At 42.8% G+C, this 23,577-nt stretch overlaps 1 protein-coding gene across 1 annotated transcript in view; it reads right to left on the reverse strand.

Moving 5' to 3' along the window:
* LOC134948339 (ficolin-1-A-like) overlaps nt 1–23,254 on the reverse strand; it is a 61,853-nt gene extending 38,599 nt beyond the window's left edge. Inside the window, exons 1-4 of the mRNA XM_063936261.1 lie at nt 23,151–23,254; nt 20,307–20,417; nt 20,128–20,190; nt 11,994–12,029 (exon numbers count right to left, since the gene is read on the reverse strand). Coding sequence (XP_063792331.1) covers nt 11,994–12,029; nt 20,128–20,190; nt 20,307–20,417; nt 23,151–23,232 — 292 coding nt within the window. The 5' untranslated portion in view covers nt 23,233–23,254. The remainder of the gene's footprint in view (nt 1–11,993; nt 12,030–20,127; nt 20,191–20,306; nt 20,418–23,150) is intronic.
* Nucleotides 23,255–23,577: the final 323 nt, after the last annotated feature.

Consider the following 23,577-nt stretch of genomic DNA (forward strand, 5'->3'; position numbering starts at 1 on the left):
GTCCACAATGGCAGCCAAGTGCACAACACAGGGACGTTTAGCAGTCAGAGTTCAGGCTGCAGAGGCTTGCAGACCCCGAGGGTCTGCTCGGTTAGTAATGTGGGGGAGGTATGGTCCCCACACTGAGACTTTTTGTGACGAATGGACACGAATGACTGTGGGGGATAAAGCACCATTTCCTGGGATAGGTAGTTTTGACTCAGAGGTATTGCATAATTTAAGGCGAAGGATCTGTCTCATAAAATCCTGGAAACAACGAGTTAAACATTATGATTGTTTGCAGTTATGGCAACAGGAAAGTGAAATGCAAAGAAATTTAACTTACATACCTGACTTTCATCTTGAGAGGAGAGACATGGCAATGGAGGGGATTATGGTTGCGGAGAAAGGCACAATGTTGTACGATAAAAATGCACTTAGTAACTATATTAAGAATGAAAGTAACAGACGTAATAAGGTTTATAAAAATGAAAGTGTTAAATGTACAACTACTAACCCATGCAAGTCGCACCCCATGTTAAACTTTCCTCAGGATCACCAACAAGAAAGTGAGCCCAGCACGATGTCGGCACCTTTTCCAGCAGCCATCACACAAGACATCCAGGTGGACGCGACCAAATCGGTAAAGACTGTAATCAAACCCCCTAACGGAGGGTCAGGTGAGGTCGTGTCCACAGGTACGTATGGTGTTATACATCACGCACAAACAAATGTACCTCATATCGTAGAATCAATTCAGAATGACGTCATTGGACTTAATCCTGTCAGGGTAATTGCAGTACCAAATGGGAAAACTGACACTTCAGGAGTCACTCCTGTCAGGAACATCGCCATGTACTGCCCCTTTTCCCGAACAGAATTGAGAACAATTTCGTCTGAATTCCCTGACCCCAGGGAAGACTTAGTTGCTTGTCAAAAGTATATTAGAGAGCTAGGAAATACTGCAGAGCCAAATAACAAAGATTGGAGGACAGTTTTGAGGGCATGCTTACCCCCCGATGTTGATTCATTAAAGTTTATCGCTGATTGCAAGTTAGATGAGGAAGTACCACTAACAGACAAGTATAACCAAGATAATGTAAAAAGAATCAATCTACAGTTAGGAGTATATTTTCCTGCAGTAGTAAAGTGGAATAAAATCTTTACAATAAGACAAAAAGAAAGTGAATCCACACCAGAGTATTTTCATCGGGCTCTGCAGGATATGGCTAGGTACACTGGTATAGATGACATTGAAACTAATGTACACCACAGAGAGGTAGCTGTGTCTGTATTAATGGACGGCTTAAAAGACACACTAAGAATCAGGGTACAAACCTCTCTACCTCACTGGAGAGGTATCTCGGTGGCTGCATTAAGAGAGTCCGCTATCGAGCATGACCGCAATATCCGAAGAACCAGGGAAGCACAGGGAGAGCGATTGATGGTAATGAGCATCCAAGCACTAGAGGAGGCATCAAGTCGACCGAAACCCCAGGCCCCTAGCACATGGAGGAAGCCAAGGATTTGTTATCTTTGTAAAAGAGAAGGGCATTATGCCAGCAACTGTAACAGCCCACATAAAGTCAGACCCCCTAGACCAAGAAATTAGCAAAATTATGACACACCAAATTATAATTAGGGATCATATAGGAAGAATTTTGGGCCACACCCATAATATATAGTCAGGAAAGGAGATCATTAGGACTGATGGTAAGCCTGAGGAAACAGTTAATAAATTGGGAGGTCATTCCCTGAAGACACAGGAATGACCGGGTGAAACGTTGTATATGTATCTGTGAAATGTTTCTTTTTCTCTCCCCATCTCTGACGATTATTGGTAGGACTCAAACATTGCATATCTGCTTGGTCTTTGCAGAAGTCTACCAAACCCCAGCATGACCTATCCGCATCAATGTATCCTGGCCAGATACAGAGGGTGGAGTATGGAGGTGCTGGTGGGAGGGACTGCGCAAGGAAACCATTGGACATGTAGATATGACAGCCTGATGATCTGACAATATTTTAAAGTGTTTGAAAAATGTTTTTTTTTCCTGTTGTTGTTTATTGTTGATTTATGTAATATATATTCATATGAATTGTTCTCTCTTTCTTTGTTTTTTTTTGTTTTCTCTCTCTTCTCACTCATGTTTTCATGTTTTAAAGATGGTATGTCACACATCAGTTAGACAAATGGTAATGCAAGATTTTTGCTCCTTACAGAAAGATCGCTGGTTGGGAAGGAATATTGCATCACCAGAATGTTCGTTTGGAAGACTGAGAGACAGCACCTTTGAGATGACAGCAGAACAAGAAGAACAACAAGACTAGAGAACTTATTATCGTAACAAGTTTCTCTCCCCCTCAAACTGTTTTCCTGTACCCCCATTACAAATTTCTCCTTTTCTCCTCCTGTAAGATGGACTTGCCCCAAGAGACTGTGATACGGATTTTCCTGTTGACCATGATGTTGACCAGAGCAGTCTGTTCCGGCGAGAGTACCATGGAGGTCGAGAAAGGATCCAGAAAGGTTCCGATGACTGAGACGGAGGTGTAAATTTCCAATAGCAACACAACCACCAAGCAAAGGCGAATACCGGAAACGATCTAGCAGCCATGTTATTTGTAAACATTGTTAGCTGAAAAGAGAACTGTATCTGTAGACTCTGTGACAGTGTAGTAGAGGATGGGTGCATCAAGAAATGCCAATCCAGTTTTAATATCCACATGGACCGGCATCCATTGAGTGACTATCACTCCTTAGTGGATAATGTGTTAAATCAGACAGATTGTTGGGTATGCTCTCAAGTACCTCAAGGCCATAGCAAATCAGGATTAGTACCATTCCCTTTAACGGTAGGGGAGGTACTTGAGCTAAAGGGTGGGAGACCGGTGGACAGGAGGTTTAATATCTCCAGTCCTCCTAGTTTGAAGCTCCACCAATATCATGTGGATAAGTCCCTAATATGTTTTAACATTTCCAATCCCCGAAAGCCGGGAAATTGGGAAGTGTCATGGAGTAACCAAACCATGACCTTTTCATATAGAGCAGATAGAATGCCTACAGATACAGAGCTTATACGCCACATAGCCAGTAGAGAAAAATCTTTCCGATATAGGTATACCCTAGGAAGTAGGATTACGAGAGTTGGAGAGGTATCACCAGGATACTGTGCACATATCGTACAAACTGATACGTGTACTAGACAGATGGGAGAATTAGGGGTAGGAGATTTCACATGGAGGATGTGTAATATGGTTATGTCCTACTCCGTCCCATATGTTCTCCCCGATGATGCATATTTCATATGCGGGAGGAAGGCGTATAAGTGGCTTGCCCCAAACTCTGAAGGATTGTGTTATATTGGAAAAGTACTGCCTGAGGTAATGACTGTATCACATGCCAAAATGAAAGATATACACCGTGGTGCCCAAGCTCCTTATACTCACACTCATTACGAGCACGTTGTTAAAAGGCAACTGACAGAAAGGACAGAGCATTCGGCCTCTGACATGATCCATGAATCCACCGGGATTCAGGTTCTACTTGCGCTAGATTTCACTCGCACTGCTAGAGGAGTGTTGAATTATAGATATATATCTGCGCTTGCAAATTTATTAGACAATATCACTGAAATGTATGACGACACTTTTAGGTATACTGGAAGGGAGCTTCAAGCTTATAAAACAGAACTGGTTCAGCATAGAATGGTTCTTAATTATCTCACAGCAGTGACAGGTGGATATTGTGTCACACTGGCAACGCAGTACGGCGTGAAATGCTGCACATATATTACAAATAGTACCAAGGATCCGGTCGAGGTCATAGACCAAAAGATGGACGATATTCTCCAATTAAAGTGGGAATTTCGCAGGAGACACAATCTCACCCTTGCTGCTGTGGGTAATGAGCTGACTGGTTGGGTGTCATGGTTGAACCCGCGAAATTGGTTCTCTGGTTTAGGAGAATGGGCTCAAGGAGTCATAATGGATGTAGGGAAGTTTCTCCTATGTATCTTGGGTGTTGTCATATCGATTGGCTTGATATTTAGATGCGGTCAGGTTTTAATGAAGTGCAAACGTAGTACCAGGGTAATGAGTCTAAGGAGTGAGGAAATTGTAATTCCAATGGATTTGATTTATGACCCAACGGTAGAGACAATGATGTGATGAAAATGCGATTATACGGTCCGTTTCTTTCACCTGTTTCTCCGTTTTCTCCAAGGTAAAAAAGACCCACTTGGACGAGGAATTTGATGATCCTGTACACAGACAACAGATGGATTAAAGAAGAAGTTTTGACAACCTTATACACAGATAATTGATGAACTATACCATAGACCCCCAGTTTCCCTAGAAATTTTAAATTTACGCTAGCCCAACACTTTTGTAAGTCTATGGACATTGACAAAGCTTTTTGCCCACACTTTTTGGCAAAAGCCCAAAGAAGACTGCATTCAACAGACACCAGACAAGACTTCAACCGACAAATGTTCATTAACCTGACATAGAATATCAATGCATTACCATAAGTGTTCTTTATCTTCATCTCTACAACCTTCAGGTAATGACACACATAGTCGATAGGGAATACAGGCACAGATATCAGCAATCACATATCCCCCCATTCATGTATCATCAACTAAAATGTGCTCCCCCATTTTGTTACAACTAAAATCCAAAAAGAGCTCGGTAAAGTTTGACAGCCCATCCACAGACCCTTAATACAGGATAAGAAGGAATTCAAATGTATACTTCGCAATACCTCGAAGCTTGATTTACAACACGTACGGCACGATGATACATGACCCCCCAAACATGGATTCATACACACATGCTTCTGCTATCTCACTAGGTCATACCCTTTTCACACCTTCTCCTCTCCTCCCTTACCCAACCATGGAAATGTATTTACACATGACATATTTTTCTCTTTTTGAAATGTTTTAGAAAGTGGCAGTTATTGTTGACTGCCAAAGGGTGGACTGTCAAAGTCAGAAAAATATCATGATGCACACTGCCATATTTGCACCTCATACAGGTCCGCGCTGCGCATGCGTGCGCTCTCCCGTGTGTACGCATACCCGCTGTTACGTGCACCCGCAGGCGCACGGTATGCGCATTTACGGTAGAGTTTATGTGCGCCTAGCGTGCGACTCAATCGTTACATATTTTTACCATATAATGTATTTTGTAGATTATGGTCCCTTTGATAGAATCTGAAAGTTTAGTTAATGTAGCATGTTCATAGACAAAGAGATCCCTCTTTGTTTGATACGAAGCCGATCTGATCCAGCTCCCATTCTACTATTCTCTTCAACGGTTCTCATCACTGCTAATCGGGAGCTGGATATCCAGAGGCGCATGCGATTGTTTCCCTTGTGCGTAAGTTCTCCGCAATCATATTGTCTTTATTGTTATTGTGAGCCATATCTCTCTCTCCTCTCCTCTTTCTCTCTCCTTTCTCTTAAGTGTTATTGTACTGTTATTGTATTTCATGTGCAGTTATCTGGTTAGGTAGTCTATGTTATATTGGTAGTGTATGACTTGTATTGTATTATTCTTTTGCAAATAGAACGTTCATATAAGGTGTTAGAACCTCAGCAGGGTGTCTGTGTCTCTCTAGCTGGTACAAAGGGTTTCTGAATTCTAAATCGCTCTAACAGCATTTACATTAACAAGGTTAAGCAGCGTTATATCGCTGCAGTATTTCAGTAGTAAGGTTTTACAACACAAACTCAATCATAGTGTGTTGCATACAAGGGTTACAGAGTAAGCATAATCTGTGTTTAAAGTTTATAAAGGTTACTGTCTGTGTGTATGCTCACTGTGGGTATTCCGTACACCCAGCACAGCGTGTGTACTTTATTTGCGTACCACGTGCGAGGTCTTCATACGCAAATAGCGTACGGAGTGCGTAGCATGTGCACATGGTTTAGCAGCCATTACGGCTACACGGTATTAATATATAGCTAATGTTAAAAGGTAGTTATTTGACTCTATCACAGTACTTACCTCATACTCACCTACTTTATAAGTCTCCAGGCCAGTTCGGGGAATGGGGCTGAGTTGTAACATCACTAGGCCCCTAAAATGCTGCATTTTCACATCATTTAGCCCTGCCCTCTCCATACCGAGCGGTGATTCCGGTATAATCTCTTCATCCTGCCCACTTCACTTAGAATTGGGTGGGATCCGGGAGATCTGGCCTCTCTTCTGGGGGTGGCGGGGACTTCACAAAAAATCGTGAGTCTCCCGCAACTTCCATGAGAGTAGGCAAGTCTGATTTACCCTGCATGCAAAAAATTTATGTATTTGCCCCTCTTGAATTGCAGCATGGTGGGTCCAGGAGCACAGTTGCATGCTCTTTCTTGCTTTATTCGCAACTCATAGTCAGGCCTTACTGTAGATCTGGAGTTAAAAAAGTAAATATTCAAGACAATCATTTCAGTGTATTATATTAGCTAGCAATTTCCTTTTTCCATTTAATTACACTTCATCTCAGTTTACCACACTCAATAAATAAATCAACACGAGTAAATGAAAATAAGATTTTACTCACCGGTAAATCTATTTCTCGTAGTCCGTAGTGGATGCTGGGGACTCCGTAAGGACCATGGGGATTAGCGGCTCCGCAGGAGACTGGGCACAACTAAAGAAAGCTTTAGGACTACCTGGTGTGCACTGGCTCCTCCCACTAAGACCCTCCTCCAGACCTCAGTTAGGATACTGTGCCCGGAAGAGCTGACACAATAAGGAAGGATTTTGAATCCCGGGTAAGACTCATACCAGCCACACCAATCACACCGTATAACTCGTGATACTATACCCAGTTAACAGTATGATAACAACTGAGCCTCTCAACAGATGGCTCAACAATAACCCTTTAGTTAGGCAATAACTATATACAAGTATTGCAGACAATCCGCACTTGGGATGGGCGCCCAGCATCCACTACAGACTACGAGAAATAGATTTACCGGTGAGTAAAATCTTATTTTCTCTAACGTCCTAAGTGGATGCTGGGGACTCCGTAAGGACCATGGGGATTATACCAAAGCTCCCAAACGGGCGGGAGAGTGCGGATGACTCTGCAGCACCGAATGAGCAAACTCTAGGTCCTCCTCAGCCAGGGTATCAAACTTGTAGACTCTTGCAAGAGTGTTTGAACCCGACCAAGTAACAGCTCGGCAAATTTGTAAAGCCGAGACCCCTCGGGCAGCCGCCCAAGAAGAGCCCACTTTCCTCGTGGAATGGGCTTTCACAGATTTAGGGTGCGGCAGTCCAGCCGCAGAATGTGCAAGTTGAATCGTGCTACAGATCCAGCGAGCAATAGTCTGCTTAGAAGCAGGAGCACCCAGCTTGTTGGGTGCATACAGGATAAATAGCGAGTCAGTTTTCCTGACTCCAGCCATCCTGGAAACATATACTTTTCAGGGCCCTGACTACGTCCAGAAACTTGGAATCCTCCAAGTCCCAAGTAGCCGCAGGCACCACAATAGGTTGGTTCACATGAAAAACTGCTACCACCTTAGGAAGGAATTGGGAACGAGTCCTCAATTCCGCCTTATCCATATAAAATACAGATAAGAGCTTTTGACAAAGCCGCCAATTCTGATACACGCCTGGCCGACGCCAAGGCCCACAGCATGACCACTTTCCACGTGAGGTATTGTAGCTCCACGGATTTAAGTGGCTCAACTCAATGCGACTTCAGGAAATCCAACACTACGTTGAGATCCCACGGTGCCACTGGAGGCACAAACGGGGGCTGACTATGCAGCACTCCCTTAAAAAAAGTCTGAACTTCAGGCAGTGAAGCCAGTTCTATTTTGGAAGAAAATCGATAGAGCCGAAATCTGGACCTTAATGGAACCCAATTTTAGGCCCATAGTCACCTCTGACTTGTAGGAAGTGCAGAAATCGACCAAGCTGAAATTCCTCCTTTGGGGCCTTACTGGCCTCACAGCACGCAACATATTTCCGCCATATGCGGTGATAATGGTTTGCGTTCACTTCTTTCCTAGCTTTAAATAGCATAGGGATAACTTCCTCCGGAATGCCTTTTTCTTCAGGATCCGGCGTTCAACCGCCATGCCGTCAAACGCAGCCGCGGTACGTCTTGGAACAGACAGGCCCCCTGCTGCAGCAGGTCCTGTCTGAGCGGCAGAGGCCATGGGTCCTCTGAGATCATTTCTTGGAGTTCTGGGTACCAAGCTCTTCTTGGCCACCCGGTACAATGAGTATAGTTCTTACTCCTCTCCTTATTATTATTCTCATTACCCTGGGTATGAGAGGCAGAGAAGGGAACACATACACCGACTGGTACACCCACGGTGTTACCAGAGCGTCCACAGCTATCGCCTGAGGGTCCCTTGACCTGGCGCAATATCTTTGTAGCTTTTTGTTGAGGCGGGACGCCATCCTGTCCACCTGTGGCCTTTCCCCACTGTGTACAATCATTTGGAAGACTTCTGGATGAAGTCCCCTCCTGACTTTTCCATAGGCCTTGGAAGTTTCTTCCCTGTGTGACTGCCCCCCAGCCTTGAAGGCTGGCATCCGTGGTCACCAGGACCCAGTCCTGTATGTCGAATCTGCGGCCCCCTAGAAGATGAGCACTCTGCAGTCACCACCACAGTGACACCCTGGCCCTTGGAGACAGGGTTATCTGCTGATGCATCTGAGGATGCGACCCGGACCACTTGTCCAACAGATCCCACTGGAAGATCCTTGCATGGGACTTGGCGAATGGAAATTCTTTGTAAGAAGCTACCATCTTTCCCAAGGCTCGCGTGCATTGAAGCACCGATACCTGTATTTGTATTAGGAGGTCTCCGTCTAGAGACGCCAACTCCTTGGACTTCTCCTCCGGGAGAAACCCTTTTTATCCTGTTCTGTGTCCAGAACCATACCCAGGAACAGTAGACGCGTCGTAGGAACCAGCTGCGACTTTGGAATATTCAGACTCCAGCCGTGCTGTTGTAGCACTTCCCGAGATAGTGCTACTCCGACGAACAACTGCTCCCTGGACCTCGCCTTTATAAGGAGATCGTCCAAGTACGGGATAAGTACTTCGGCCATTACCTTGGTAAATACCCTCGGTGCCGGGGACAGACCAACGGCAACGTCTGGAATTGGTAATGACAATCCTGTACCACAATTTTGAGGTACACCTGGTGAAGAGGGTAAATAGGGACATGCAGGTAAGTATCCTTGATGTCCAGTGATACCCTGAAATTTTCCAGGCTTGCAATAATCGCCCTGAGCGATTCCATTTTGAACTTGAACCTTCGTATATAAGTGTTCAAGGATTTCAATTTTAGAATGGGTCTCACCGAACCGTCTGGTTTCGGTACCACAACATTTTGGAATAGCAACCCCGGCCTTGTTGAAGGAGGGGTACCTTGATTTCACCTGCTGGAAGTACAGCTTGTGAATTGCCGCCAGTACTACCTTTCTCCGAGGGCAGCAGGCAAGGCTGATGTGAGGCAACGGCGAGGGGGAGTCGTCTCGAACTCCAGCCTGTATCCCTGTGATACTACTTGCAGAACCTAGGGATCCACCTGTGGGCAAGCCCACTGGTCCCTGCAGTTCCCGAGACGCGCCCCCACCGCACCTGTCTCCACCTGTGGAGCCCCAGCGTCATGCGGTGGACTCAGAGGAAGCGAGGGAAGATATTTGATCCTGGGAACTGGCTGACTGGTGCAGCTTTTTCCTTCTTCCCTTGTCTCTGTGCAGAAAGGAAGCGCCTTTGACCCGCTTGCTTTTCTGAAGCCGAAAGGACTGTACCTGAAAATACGGTGCTTTCTTAGGCTTTTGTGAGGAAACCTGAGGTAAAAAATTTTCTTCCCAGCTGTTGCTGTGGATACGAGGTCCCAGAGACCATCCCCAAACAATTCCTCACCCTTATAAGGCAGAATCTCCATGTGCCTTTTAAATGCAGCATCACCTGTCCACTGCCGGGTTTCTAATACCCTCCTGGCAGAATGGACATTGCATTAATTCTGGATGCCAGCCGGCAAATATCCCTCTGTGCATCCTTTATATATAAGACAACGTCTTAAATATGCTCAATGTTAGCAAAATATTATCCCTGTCTTAGCGTATTAATATTATCTGACAGGGAATCAGACCACGCTGCAGCAGCACTATTTATGCTGAGGCAATTGCAGGTTTCAGTATATAACCTGAGTGTGTAAATACAGACTTCAGGATCGCCTCCTGCTTTTTATTAGCAGGTTCCTTCAAGGTGGCCGTATCCTAAGACGGCAGTGCCACCTTTTGACAAACGTGTGAGCGCCTTATCCACCCTAAGGGATATCTCCCAACGTGACCTATCCTCTGGCGGGAAAGGGTACGCCATCAGTAACTTTTTAGAAATTACCAGTTTCTTATCGGGGGAAACCACGCTTCTTTACCCACTTCATTCATTCATCTGATGGGGGAACAAAACACTGGCTGCTTTTTCTCCCCAAAAATAAAACCCCTTTTATGTGGTACTTGGGTTCATGTCAGAAAATGCGTAACACATTTTTCATTGCCGAGATCATGTAACGGATGTTCCTAGTGGATTGTGTATATGTCTCAACCTCGTCGACACTGGAGTCAGACTCCGTGTCGACATCTGTGTCTGCCATCTGAGGTAACGGGCGTTATTTTTGAGCCCCTGATGGCCTTTGAGACGCCTGGGCAGGCGCGGGCTGAGAAGCCGGCTGTCCCACAGCTGTTACGTCATCCAGCCTTTTATGTAAGGAGTTGACACTGTCGGTTAATACCTTCCACCTATCCATCCACTCTGGTGTCGGCCCCACAGGGGGCGACATCCCATTTATCGGCCTCTGCTCCGCCTCCACGTAACCTTCCTCATCCAACATGTCGACACAGCCGTACCGACACACCGCACACACACAGGGAATGCTCTGACTGAGGACAGGACCCCACAAAGTCCTTTGGGGAGACAGAGAGAGAGTATGCCAGCACACACCAGAGCACTATATAATGCAGGGATTAACACTATAACTGAGTGATTTTTCCCCAAATAGCTGCTTGTATACATATATTGCGCCTAAATTTAGTGCCCCCCCTCTCTTTTTAACCCTTTGAGCCTGAAAACTACAGGGGAGAGCCTGGGGAGCTGTCTTCCAGCTGCACTGTGAAGAGAAAATGGCGGCAGTGTGCTGAGGGAGAAGCCCCGCCCCTTTTCCAACTGACTTTCTCCCGCTTTTTCTGGAATACTGGCAGGGGTAATTTTACATCTATATAGCCTCTAGGACTATATATGATGTAGATTTGCCAGCCAAGGTGTATTATATTGTCCTCAGGGCGCCCCCCCCCCCAGCGCCCTGCACCCTCAGTGACCGGAGTGTGAAGTGTGCATGAGGAGCAATGGCGCACAGCTGCAGTGCTGTGCGCTACCTTGGTGAAGACCGAAGTCTTCTGCCGCCGATTTTCCGGACTCTTCATGCTTCTGGCTCTGTAAGGGGGACGGCGGCGCGGCTCCGGGAACGAACACCAAAGTCGGGTCCTGCGGTCGATCCCTCTGGAGCTAATGGTGTCCAGTAGCCTAAGAAGCCCAAACTACCACCTGTTAGGTAGGTTCGCTTCTTCTCCCCTTAGTCCCTCGCTGCAGTGAGTCTGTTGCCAGCAGATCTCACTGTAAAATAAAAAACCTAAATATACTTTCTTTCTAGGAGCTCAGGAGAGCCCCTAGGGTGCATCCAGCTCAGCCGGGCACAAGAATCTAACTGAGGTCTGGAGGAGGGTCTTAGTGGGAGGAGCCAGTGCACACCAGGTAGTCCTAAAGCTTTCTTTAGTTGTGCCCAGTCTCCTGCGGAGCCGCTAATCCCCATGGTCCTTACGGAGTCCCCAGCATCCACTTAGGACGTTAGAGAAATGTGATTTATGATACTTATAGAACAGAAAAAAAGATCAGTATTTAGAATATATTTTGTCATTTATAATGAGAACACAAATCCATTCTCCATAACGTAATTCCTCATTTGTATAATACTCACTTCCCTGGGCGAGAACTCCTGCATCTCCTTTATCTCCTAGATGGAGAAAGTATAATAATAATAATTACAGATGGCAGCAATGTACATATAGGCTAACCCTGCCACCTGAGCATCCGGTTCTCAAATCCAGTTCTCGGGCACACTAGCAGTGCAGGTTTTCCATATCTCCTTACTAGAGCACAGGTGTACTCATCACTGACTGACACATTTTAAAAGATCAACAGGTGGTTCTAATTATTTCACTTGCGATTCTGGACCTGATTGAGAGGTGGACGCATCGGACACAAATGGACGCTGTTTTTGCGCATGCGTCCAAGCCACACTGCGCCCCGACAGCACAAAGACGCAGATCGAAGTTGCCCGCAGATACATGCAATTTGGATGGGCATTTCTGGGTGGTAACTGGGGGAGTGGCTAGCAAGATGCAGGCATGTCGCGCCTAAAGATTATGACAGTGGTACAGGTTTACCATATACGTAAAAGTGCAAATAATTATTAGACAATTTATACTCCAATAAACCAAGTCAAGGTAAACTGTAAATTTTTAGCAGCAACTGAGGGGGCCATCTCCATATACAAGTCAATTTTCCTAAACCAATCTCTGATTGGTGGAGAGGTGGCCGTCCTCCACAACTCCGTAAGAATTGCCATTGCTGTATTATTAAGATGTTATAAGAGACATTTTTTTTTAATACTGTAATTGGAGATTGTCATTGTGGTGAAAATAAAAAGCCAGAACATAAAATCCAATATTGTCGGCTCGATATTTAAACAGAAAAAAATCCTGATCCAATGTTCTGTGCCCAGTATTTAAACAAAAACCCAGAACAGATGTTGTCTGCCTGATATTTAAACAGAAACACAGAACCAGTGTTTTTTTTTTGATGTTGGAACAAAAACTAGGTCCAATGTTGTCTGTCCGATATTAAGAGAAAAAAAAATATCAAAACTCAGATCCGATGTTTTCTCTCCTATATTTCCAAAAAATTAAAAAATACCCTGATCCAACGTCTGATATTTATAAACCGAAACTATAAAAAACATTTCCAATGTTTCTCTATCCAGTATTTCAAGAAAATTGGAAAGAAAAATCCTGATCCAACATAGTCTGTCTGATATTTTTAATAAAACTGGTCTGATGTTGTCTGACCTATATATACATATATATATATATATATATATATATGGAAAAGAAAAAGAAATGGAGGGCGCAAGGTGAGTATTGGGTCAATAAACTTTACTGCCAATTCTTACACTCACATACATTTCAGTTTAAAGTCACCGGCGCAATAAAGAGAACCAGTGCAGCTTCCGGACGGCTAGCACTGATAGTCACTACGGCTCCCCAGATGACACAGGCGCTGTAATTTCCAGCTCCACGGACTCCAGCACGAGAAACACCACTCTCCGGTACTCCGGTCAGAAGGTCTCGCCTCACACGTCCTGCTGGCCACGCCCAACGCGTTTCGTCACGGGACTTCGTCAGGGGGTGTGTGTACCATCATTGTGTCCACTTATTTATACCAATGCAACAAGATTACAATCATCTGTTCTCAAGATTTGCAATAAAGTTTCATCACTCACAATTAACCATATAGTTACAACAATACCCAATACATAAATACATAACACAAAATACATATGACACTTGTTTAAAAACGCACCGAGATAACGACACACAACAACATTATAAAAATAGACCATATAATACTCTAAATGATTCAATTAGCATCAATTTTAAAAATCTCTCTTTATTCAACTCCCTTTTTAGAAAAAGAACAATTCCCATTATGCCTAATCAAAGGGTTCTTTTAAACGCAATTCTTAAAAAACATTTATATACATAATATTGAACCCAATATATATGCATATACATACTAAAATCCTTATATCAGTGCGTATTAAATTAACACAGAATCAAACACAAAATACACATTATAAATTTTTAAATGCAAGTTTCAAATGATGTATACAATATACTCTATACAAGAAGGAAAAAAAAAAAGCCATACTATGATCCATACTAGTACACATTGTGCTAATGTTGGTGCAAAACAGGACACAAAGGGGCCTATGGCCCAAACTACAGTGTATCCCCGCCCCAACATCCGCACCAATGATTCTAGTGTAAAAAAGGTGTAATATCATAATTTTAATTTAACCCATGCGGGCTAATAGTATTCAACGTATGTATCCAGTACATCTCACTTTTACCTAACTCTTTTCAAACATCACCACCTCTATCCCCCAATTGTACATGCTCAATAGCTTTAAAACTAAAGTGACTAAGTGACCCACCATTACAATTTAAAAAGTGCCTAGGTACGCTATGATCCTGTACTTTATTAATTATACTTCTCGTATGCTCAAGTATCCAAATTTTTAGCTGTCGCTTAGTTTTATGCACATATCGTGCACCACAGGAGCACTCCAAAAGATAAATTACCAAAGTAGTTTGGCAATTGATCATATTTTTAATCACCCAAAAACGAGTTCGCTCAGTGTTCCATACCTTTTTCCTCTCTTTGCTCATATATGTACATACCTTACAATGACTACACGGGTAACACCCGGTTACCCGAGTTTTGTTTAACCAGGTTACGTTTGTTATTAGCTTAAGATTGCTAGGTGCTAAGGAGTTTTTTAAGGATTTTGCTCTCCTAAAAACAACTTGTGGATTTTTAGGTAAGAACTCTTTTAAAATAGGATCTAAAGTTAATAGATCCCAATGATTTTTTAGTATAGTCTATCTCATTACTTTGGGAATTATATCTGGTGATAAATGGTAAGAAATTATTATTTTGCTGTATTTTCTTTATAAACCAACAATTGCTGTCTGTCTAATCCCTCCGCTCTCTCTTTACACTTCTCAATCAATTCTGCTGGATACCTTTTTTCCAAAAATCTCTTTTTATATACATCAGCTTGTTCATTATACTTCTCATTTTCTGCACAGTTTCTTTTCAACCTAAGAAACTGAGAATAGGGAATATTAGTAACCCAATTTTTAAGGTGGCAGCTTTTAAATGGATGTAATTATTACTGTCAACCTTCTTGACATATGTATATGTATTAATTTTCTTTCCTGGGCTCCATTCAGATGAATCTACAACTAGGTCCAAAAATTCTATTCTATTCTTCTGATAATTGGATGTAAATTTAAGATTATAACAATTTATATTAAGATAAGACATAAAATTATTAAAATCATTCTCACTACCTCTCCAAATTATTAATATATCATCTATATACCTATAAAATGTATGAATAAATTCCGAAAAAGGATTATTAGCAAAGATGGCTTCTGTTTCCCATTTACCTAAATATAAATTAGCGAAGCTCGGGGCATATGGGGTCCCCATAGCACACCCACACTGCTGATTATAAAAAGCCCCCTGAAATTTAAAATAATTGTTGTTAAGAACATAACTAATACAATCCAATATAAATTTTCTCTGATCTTCATTTAGGGCTTCATCCTGACATAAATAGAAATAAATAGAATCCAGCCCTTCCTTATATAATTCCCAAAGTAATGAGATAAAGACTATACTAAAAAATCATTGGGATGTATTAACTTTAGATCCTATTTTAAAAGAGTTCTTACCTAAAAATCCACAAGTTGTTTTTAGGAGAGCAAAATCCTTAAAAAACTCCTTAGCACCTAGCAATCTTAAGCTAATAACAAACGAAACCTGGTTAAACAAAACTCGGGTAACCGGGTGTTACCCGTCTAGTCATTGTAAGGTATGTACATATATGAGCAAAGAGAGGAAAAAGGTATGGAACACTGAGCGAACTCGTTTTTGGGTGATTAAAAATATGATCAATTGCCAAACTACTTTGGTAATTTATCTTTTGGAGTGCTCCTGTGGTGCACGATATGTGGGTAAAACTAAGCGACAGCTAAAAATTCGGATACTTGAGCATACGAGAAGTATAATTAATAAAGTACAGGATCATAGCGTACCTAGGCACTTTTTAAATTGTAATGGTGGGTCACTTAGTCACTTTAGTTTTAAAGCTATTGAGCATGTACAATTGGGGGATAGAGGTGGTGATGTTTGAAAAGAGTTAGGTAAAAGAGAGATGTACTGGATACATACGTTGAATACTATTAGCCCGCATGGGTTAAATTAAAATTATGATATTACACCTGTTTTACACTAGAATCATTGGTGCAGATGTTGGGGCGGGGATACACTGTAGTTTGGGCCATAGGCCCCTTTGTGTCCTGTTTTGCACCAACATTAGCACAATGTGTACTAGTATGGATCATAGTATGGCTTTTTTTTTTTTTCCTTCTTGTATAGAGTATATATGTATATACATCATTTGAAACTTGCATTTAAAGATTTATAATGTGTATTTTGTGTTTGATTCTGTGTTAATTTAATACGCACTGATATAAGGATTTTAGTATGTATATGCATATATATTGGGTTCAATATTATGTATATAAATGTTTTTTAAGAATTGCGTTTAAAAGAACCCTTTGATTAGGCATAATGGGAATTGTTCTTTTTCTAAAAAGGGAGTTGAATAAAGAGAGATTTAATTGATGCTAATTGAATCATTTAGAGTATTATATGGTCTATTTTTATAATGTTGTTGTGTGTCGTTATCTCGGTGCGTTTTTAAACAAGTGTTATATGTATTTTGTGTTATGTATTTATGTATTGAGTATTGTTGTAACTATATGGTTAATTGTGAGTGATGAAACTTTATTGCAAATCTTGAGAACAGATGATTGTAATCTTGTTGCATTGGTATAAATAAGTGGACACAATGATGGTACACACACCCCCTGACGAAGTCCCGTGACGAAACGCGTTGAGCGTGGCCAGCAGGACGTGTGAGGCGAGACCTTCTGACCGGAGTACCGGAGAGTGGTGTTTCTCGTGCTGGAGTCCGTGGAGCTGGAAATTACAGCGCCTGTGTCATCTGGGGAGCCGTGGTGACTATCAGTGCTAGCCGTCCGGAAGCTGCACTGGTTCTCTTCATTGCGCCGGTGACTTTAAACTGAAATGTATGTGAGTGTAAGAATTGGCAGTAAAGTTTATTGACCGAATACTCACCTTGCGCCCTCCATTTCTTTTTCTTTTCCCTACATTACTGAGGAGTTTGGTGAACTCTGGAAGGAGGATTGCGGCAACATACATTTGGACGTTATATACTAAAGAGACTTCTCGTATTCTTTATGCGCAGCCACTTTTTGCTTGTATATATATATATATATATATATATATATATACTAGATCCAATGTTTTCTGTCCAATATTTTATTTTATTTTTTAAACACAGGTCCAATGTTTTCTGCCTGATATTTAGGAAAAAAGCTCTACAGATTCAATGTTTTCTCTCTATTTTTTTATTTTGTGATAAACAAAACAAAAAAATTGGATCTTATCTGCTTGATTATTTTTTATTTCTTTTTTTACACAGGTCTGCCATTGTTTATATAATTATATATAAAAAAAATACATAGCCAATGTTTTCTGCCTTATTTAAAAAGCAACAAAAAAACCCTGCTCTTATGCTGTCTGTCCGATATTTTTTTTATAAATCTGTTCCAATATTGCATGCCTGATATTTTTTAAAAACTCAGAAAACCGATGTTGTCTGTCCAATATTTTTCAATATAAAAATAGACCAGAGCCAATGTTTTCTGTCTGATAATTAAAAAGAAACCCCTGTTGTGTTGTTGTCTGTTCGATATACAGTATATATATTTTTTTAACCCAAAACATCAGATGTTTTCTGCCTGATTATTTTATTTTAGTCTAAACACAGGCTAAATATTGTTTGTCCGATATTTTTAATTACAAAAACATCACATCCAATGTTTTCTGTCTAATAAAAATAGGCAAAAAAACCCTGTGCCAATGCTGTCAGCTATTTAAAAAAACAAAAAACTGTTCCTTTATGACAGCTATAGCACATTCTCGCTCTGCCCTGGTTATTCCCCAGGTGTAGAGATTTCAAGGTGAAAAATTGATAAAAGGAGAGGTTCCGAAGCGTACTACTCTCATATGTAACAATTTTTTTCATTAGTACTATGTTCTCATACTATTCATTTATGTAATTTCTGTCTGTATTTGGTGTTTTGCAATAATTTCTTCTGGTTATACTTTTTGGGCCGAATGTAATAGTGCCCGGGTTCGGCGCTCGTGCAGGATGCCAGCCGAACTCGGTCTTTTTTTAAAGGCGCAATCATGTACAAAGCATGGTATAACCTTGTACTTGGGTTCTATTACATCCGGCCCTTGGTGTCTAATTGTTTCTGTACATTTTTGAACACACAAAAACGATGTGTCTGAAATTTTCTTTTTTTATATATAATTTAAAAAATATATATGTTGGTTTTTTTTTTTTTTGTCCAATATAAAAAAAAACCCTGATCTGGTTGTTTTCTGTCATATATATATATATATATATATGTATTTTAAATCATGTTCCAATGATGTCTGTCCAATTTTTTTAAAACCCTGATCCAATGTCTGTCCAATATTTAAAAAACAAAACAAAATAAGAGCCCAGACCCGATATCTGTCTGACATTTTTTTAAACCGAGCTCCACTTTATCTCTCTCCAATGCTTGATACCCACACCACTGACAATTCAGGGTTTGACCCAGAGATGTACGCAAACCACGCAGCTGTTGTGTGAACTGCGTCCTTCTCTGATTCAGCTCCTCATTCAGAAGTCATTGACTTGTCCCAATAATCAAGCTTCCTGCTAAAGCTTAGAGGTCTATTTACTAAGCCTTGGATGGTGATAAAGTCGACGGAGATAAAGTCCCAGCCAATCGGCTCCCAACTGCCATGTCACAGGCTGTGTTTGAAAAATGGCAGTTAGGACCCGATTGGCTGCTACTTGATCTCTGTCCAAGTCTTAGTAAATAGACCCCTTAGAACCCATATGAGCGTGATCATTTTTCTTGCTACATTTTGTGTTTTATTCATGGTGGAGGAGCCCTGTAATGGTCTTTACACTCAAACCATACTTACCTACTCTCCCGGAAGCTGCGGGAGGCTCCCGTTTTATGGGGTAGCCCCCCGCACCCCCGGAAGAGTGGGCAGGTCTCCCGCATCCTGCTCGCACCCTAGTGATGCGGGCAGGATGGAGAGATTACCTCCCGCATTCGCGGGTCCGTCGGGTGGAGAAGGGCTTAAAATGACGCAAATCGCGTCATTTTAGCCCCGCCCCCTTCCCGCGAACCCACGAATCGCGGCATTTCCCAATGCGGGGAGCGGGGCTTAGTGATGTCACAGTCCGGCCCCGCCCCCCGAAGACACCTGCAGCGTCCCCTCTCTGGGCTTCTCCCGGAGAGGAGAAATAAAATGTAGGGAAGTATGACTCAAACCCCATTGAGATGGCTATTTTCATACAACAACAGTATAAGCACATCTATAAATCTCACTAAACAAATAGGAATTGGCGCTGCCAAAACCGCCATTACGATTAGGGAAACTTTGGCGGTTCCCTATTTCACTACTGGTTAGACGTTAACTTCTGAATTTCTTTCTTTCATAATAACTTTTGAAATGTATAGTCAGTAGCAGATCTTGCCACGGGCAAGCAGGACTTTTGCCCGGGGCACCGCCTTCCGGAGGGCGCCGCACCATGGCAAGATCCGCTACCGTGCCCCCCGCTGTGTCCCGCTGGTTCCCCGCTGTGAAGGGAACTAGACACTACTCGTCTAGTTTCCCTTCGTGGAGTGGACCTTTGCTGTGCGGTGCGCGATGACGTCATCGCGCACCGCACAGCATTGAGGGACTGACAGACGCTAGGGGTCAAATTTGACCTCTAGTGTCTGTGTATGCTGTGCTTAGGGAGAGACGTCATGACGTCTCTCCTATAGATCCGAGGAGAGGAGCGGCGCCGGCGAAGGTCTGCAGCGGTCAGGAGCGGGGATTGTAAGTATTTTTTTTGTGTGTGCAAGTGGCGCTATGCGACAGGGGGCACAAATGGGGGCACAACTCTACAGGGGACATAACTGACCACGCCCCCTGTATGAAGCCACACCCCTATTCTCCACCCGGGGCGCCAAAAGAACTAGAACCGGCTCTGTGTATAGTATGTACAGTAATGCATTATTTTGTATATGTTCTGGATATTGTAAGCTATTTACCTTTTACTCCTGCAGGTCCAGCCTTCCCAGGAGTTCCCGGTGAGCCCTTATCTCCTCTGTCTCCTGAAAACATGAGATATAAGCATTTAGAAAAGTGCGTACCTGTTCCTTTGTGTTACAATTTGCTGTAGCTCCGGAACACTTAAATTGGCACGCTGTTGCAGGGGTAGAATTATTACCTTTTGGCCCAGTGGGTCCTGCCATCCCGGGATGTCCTGGTGCACCTTGAGTCCCAGGACACCCCCTTAAAATTGCCATCTTCTCTGATCCGACTCCAATAAGCTTCACATCTGTGGTAAGAAAAGAGGAAGTTACAATATTGGGCTGCAATCTATTACCCGCTCTCTTCAGATGCTCTCTGGGGTCAGGAAGGAACCTAGTGACCTCCATAGCTTACACACTTCCCAACAGTCCTGATATCTGGTAACCAAAATGGACGTGGCCTGCTATAAAAAAAAAAGAGGATTGGGCTCACCAGTAATGGGCGTAGAATTGGAAGGTCTGTGTGTACCAGGGGCGTGACCTAATATAATGTGTAACAAAACAACTAATCTATGTATCCAATTAGCTGCGATATAGCGGTTTCGCGATAATTTATCGCCGATAACTTATCGCTGGTATCCTATTACTGGTGATAAGTTATCGGCGATAAGTCTCCATAGGTTTTTATCGTGAATTTCTCTTCACCAGCTCAGAGCTGGTGATAAGTAGTGAAAATCCCTATTAAGCAAAGAATGTCGGTGTTTGGTTCAGAACCACTTGGACACCCCCCTGAATGACTAATCAGGCATTTAGATGTTATTTAATAATTTTTAATTAGCCAATAATTACGTGTTTTTATGCAATAATTAGTCCGTTTCCACTTTTTTTTTAAAAGTCCCCTAAAATGACCCAAAAATTTACGTATATACATTTTAATGTACACAAAATTTAATGAGAGCACTTATTTTGCTGGAAAAAAAAGCAACTTTCTAAAATTTTTCAGCATTTAAAAAAAAATGCACATAACAGCCACTTGACCCGAATTAATGACACCAATTAGTTATATTTTGGCCACCAATACTAGTTTAGCATTTTTGGGGGTACACGCACATTTCTCTACTTTTTCCTATGCTTTCGCCGGGTAGAATTATTTTGCGCGATTGCCGTTATTGCCGATTTGGAATAGGATAGGTGCGATAAACGGGAATACGCAGGCTGCGATAACCTGATTTTTTGGCCGATAGGTGCGATAACTTTAGCCGCCATTGAGGATCGCGTTATCGTGGATAATAGGATAACCCCCTTAGTATCTTTCTGATATTAAAATAAACTTCCACAAAATTACCTGTGCACCACCACATCACTCATCATTAAAAAGCCCCCACATGTCTCAACTCACTGGATGTACCAGTGCAAATCCAGTAAATCAACTAAGTAGTCACTCCATTCTGAAATAATTATTAAGTATATTAATTAATACCAGCCTACAAATTGCTAGCCTTTAGTAAAGAAAGAAGGCAGACCACGTGTGCAGATTACACAGTCCCCTCCTCTGATTGGGTGAGCTCTCGTTCTGCAGAGGTCATGTGTCGCAATTGTAAGCTTCTTTGGCTCAGCCTCTATCTCTACTTTATGACATAAAACAGAGAATATGTTAGAGCGTGGCACAGAGCAGGGGGTGGCCGGTGAAGGCTCTCTGCCCATCATTACATTTTATATGCTCTTTGACACAGTGCCATAACTAGACATTTTTTCGCTGTGTGCAAGAAATGGCATTGGCGCCCCACCACCACTTTATATAAAATAGAGGCAGTGCGCCTCTAATATAGGGGCATGTCTTCATGGGGAAGGGGTGTGGCCACAAAATAATACCTATTCATATTACGGTGCACAGTAGTCTCCATTATTTAAATTACGCTGCACAGTAGCGCCACTACTTCAGGTAGAGACCCTTTTACACATTACGGCAGCCAGTCCCCCTTTTTATAGATTACGGCAGACAGCGTCCCCCTTTTTACACATTACGGCAGACAGCATCCCCCTTTTTATAGATTACGGCAGACAGCGTCCCCCTTTTTACACATTACGGCAGACAGCGTCCCCTTTTTATAGATTACGGCAGACAGTGTCCCCCTTTTTATAGATTACGGCAGACAGCGTCCCCCTTTTTACACATTACGACAGACAGCGTCCCCTTTTTATAGATTACAGCAGACAGCGTCCCCCTTTTTACACATTACGGCAGACAGCATCCCCCTTTTTACACATTACAGCAGACAGCGTCCCCCTTTTTACGCATTCTGGCAGACAGCATCCCTCTTTTTACACATTACGGCAGCCAGTCCCCCTTTTACACATTAGGTAGACAGGATAGATAGATAGATAGATAGATAGATAGATGATACTTACCATCTCTCCGCTGGCTCAGGCAGTCAGGCTCCTCGGTGCTGCTCCGGAGAAGGAGGGAGGGGGGAGTCGCAGCAGCGCACTGTAATTGGTAGCGGCGCCACATGCAGCTGTCCCTCTCCTTCCACATTCACAGTGGCGGCGGCCAGCCTATGTGGAAGGAGAGGGACAGCTGCAGTGGTACCGCTACCAATTACATAGCGCTGCCGCGGCTCCCTCCTCCCCCTTCCTCCTCTTCCGTCTCCGCTGCCTCCGGAGCTGCCCCTCTCCTCCTCCGGCGCATACAGGCGGCTTGTAATGAGTCAATTTGACTCATTACAAGCCGCTGACTTGGAATGTGGGCAGTTGCGCCCTCAGGGCGACTGCGCTGTGTGCCAGGCACACCTTTCACACACGTAGTTACGGCTCTGCTTTGACAGCTGTCTCATTGCATGAAATAATAGTTGTTATTTTCAGATACTACTACTATCAATCTACTGTAAGCAAGGTGGCAGGCTAGATAATAGCTATCACAAATATTTCTCTATCCATTGTATATTATATTATGGCATAAGACTTTTATAAAAGGAAGTGTGATCTGTTACTATACCTAGACAGCTGCCAGTCATAAGACAAATCATGGATTGTTTTTCTACCTGGGCACGTGTCCTCCGTCGAGCAAATGATGACGCTCACCCAGAGCAGGTAGTAGATGGAGCTGCTAGTTCCTCTCCCCATGGCTGCTTCCTGCTGACTCCTATATCCCTGCAGCTCATACTGAAGCTTTATATTTACTGAGCAACACATCTGTCCTAACGAACTTCCTGACGTGTAGCAATCAGTGTGTCAGCAAAAAAGACCATTTGATGACATTTGGCTCTTTCCTAACCACAATGACTCTGGAAAGATGTTTTTCCACATACTTTACAGTATAATTTTTTTTTTAAACTAGTTAATGGGTGCCCACTTTGGGTACAAATCTTTAGATTTCCCATTTTTTATAAGGGGACACTATATAATCACCATCCATAGTTTCTGACTTGCAGAGGGTGCAGCCAGTTGAGAGATGTGGTGGATGAGAAA

The sequence above is a fragment of the Pseudophryne corroboree genome, chromosome 8 (assembly GCF_028390025.1).
Source record: "Pseudophryne corroboree isolate aPseCor3 chromosome 8, aPseCor3.hap2, whole genome shotgun sequence".
In the NCBI taxonomy this organism is placed as follows: Eukaryota; Metazoa; Chordata; class Amphibia; order Anura; family Myobatrachidae; genus Pseudophryne; species Pseudophryne corroboree.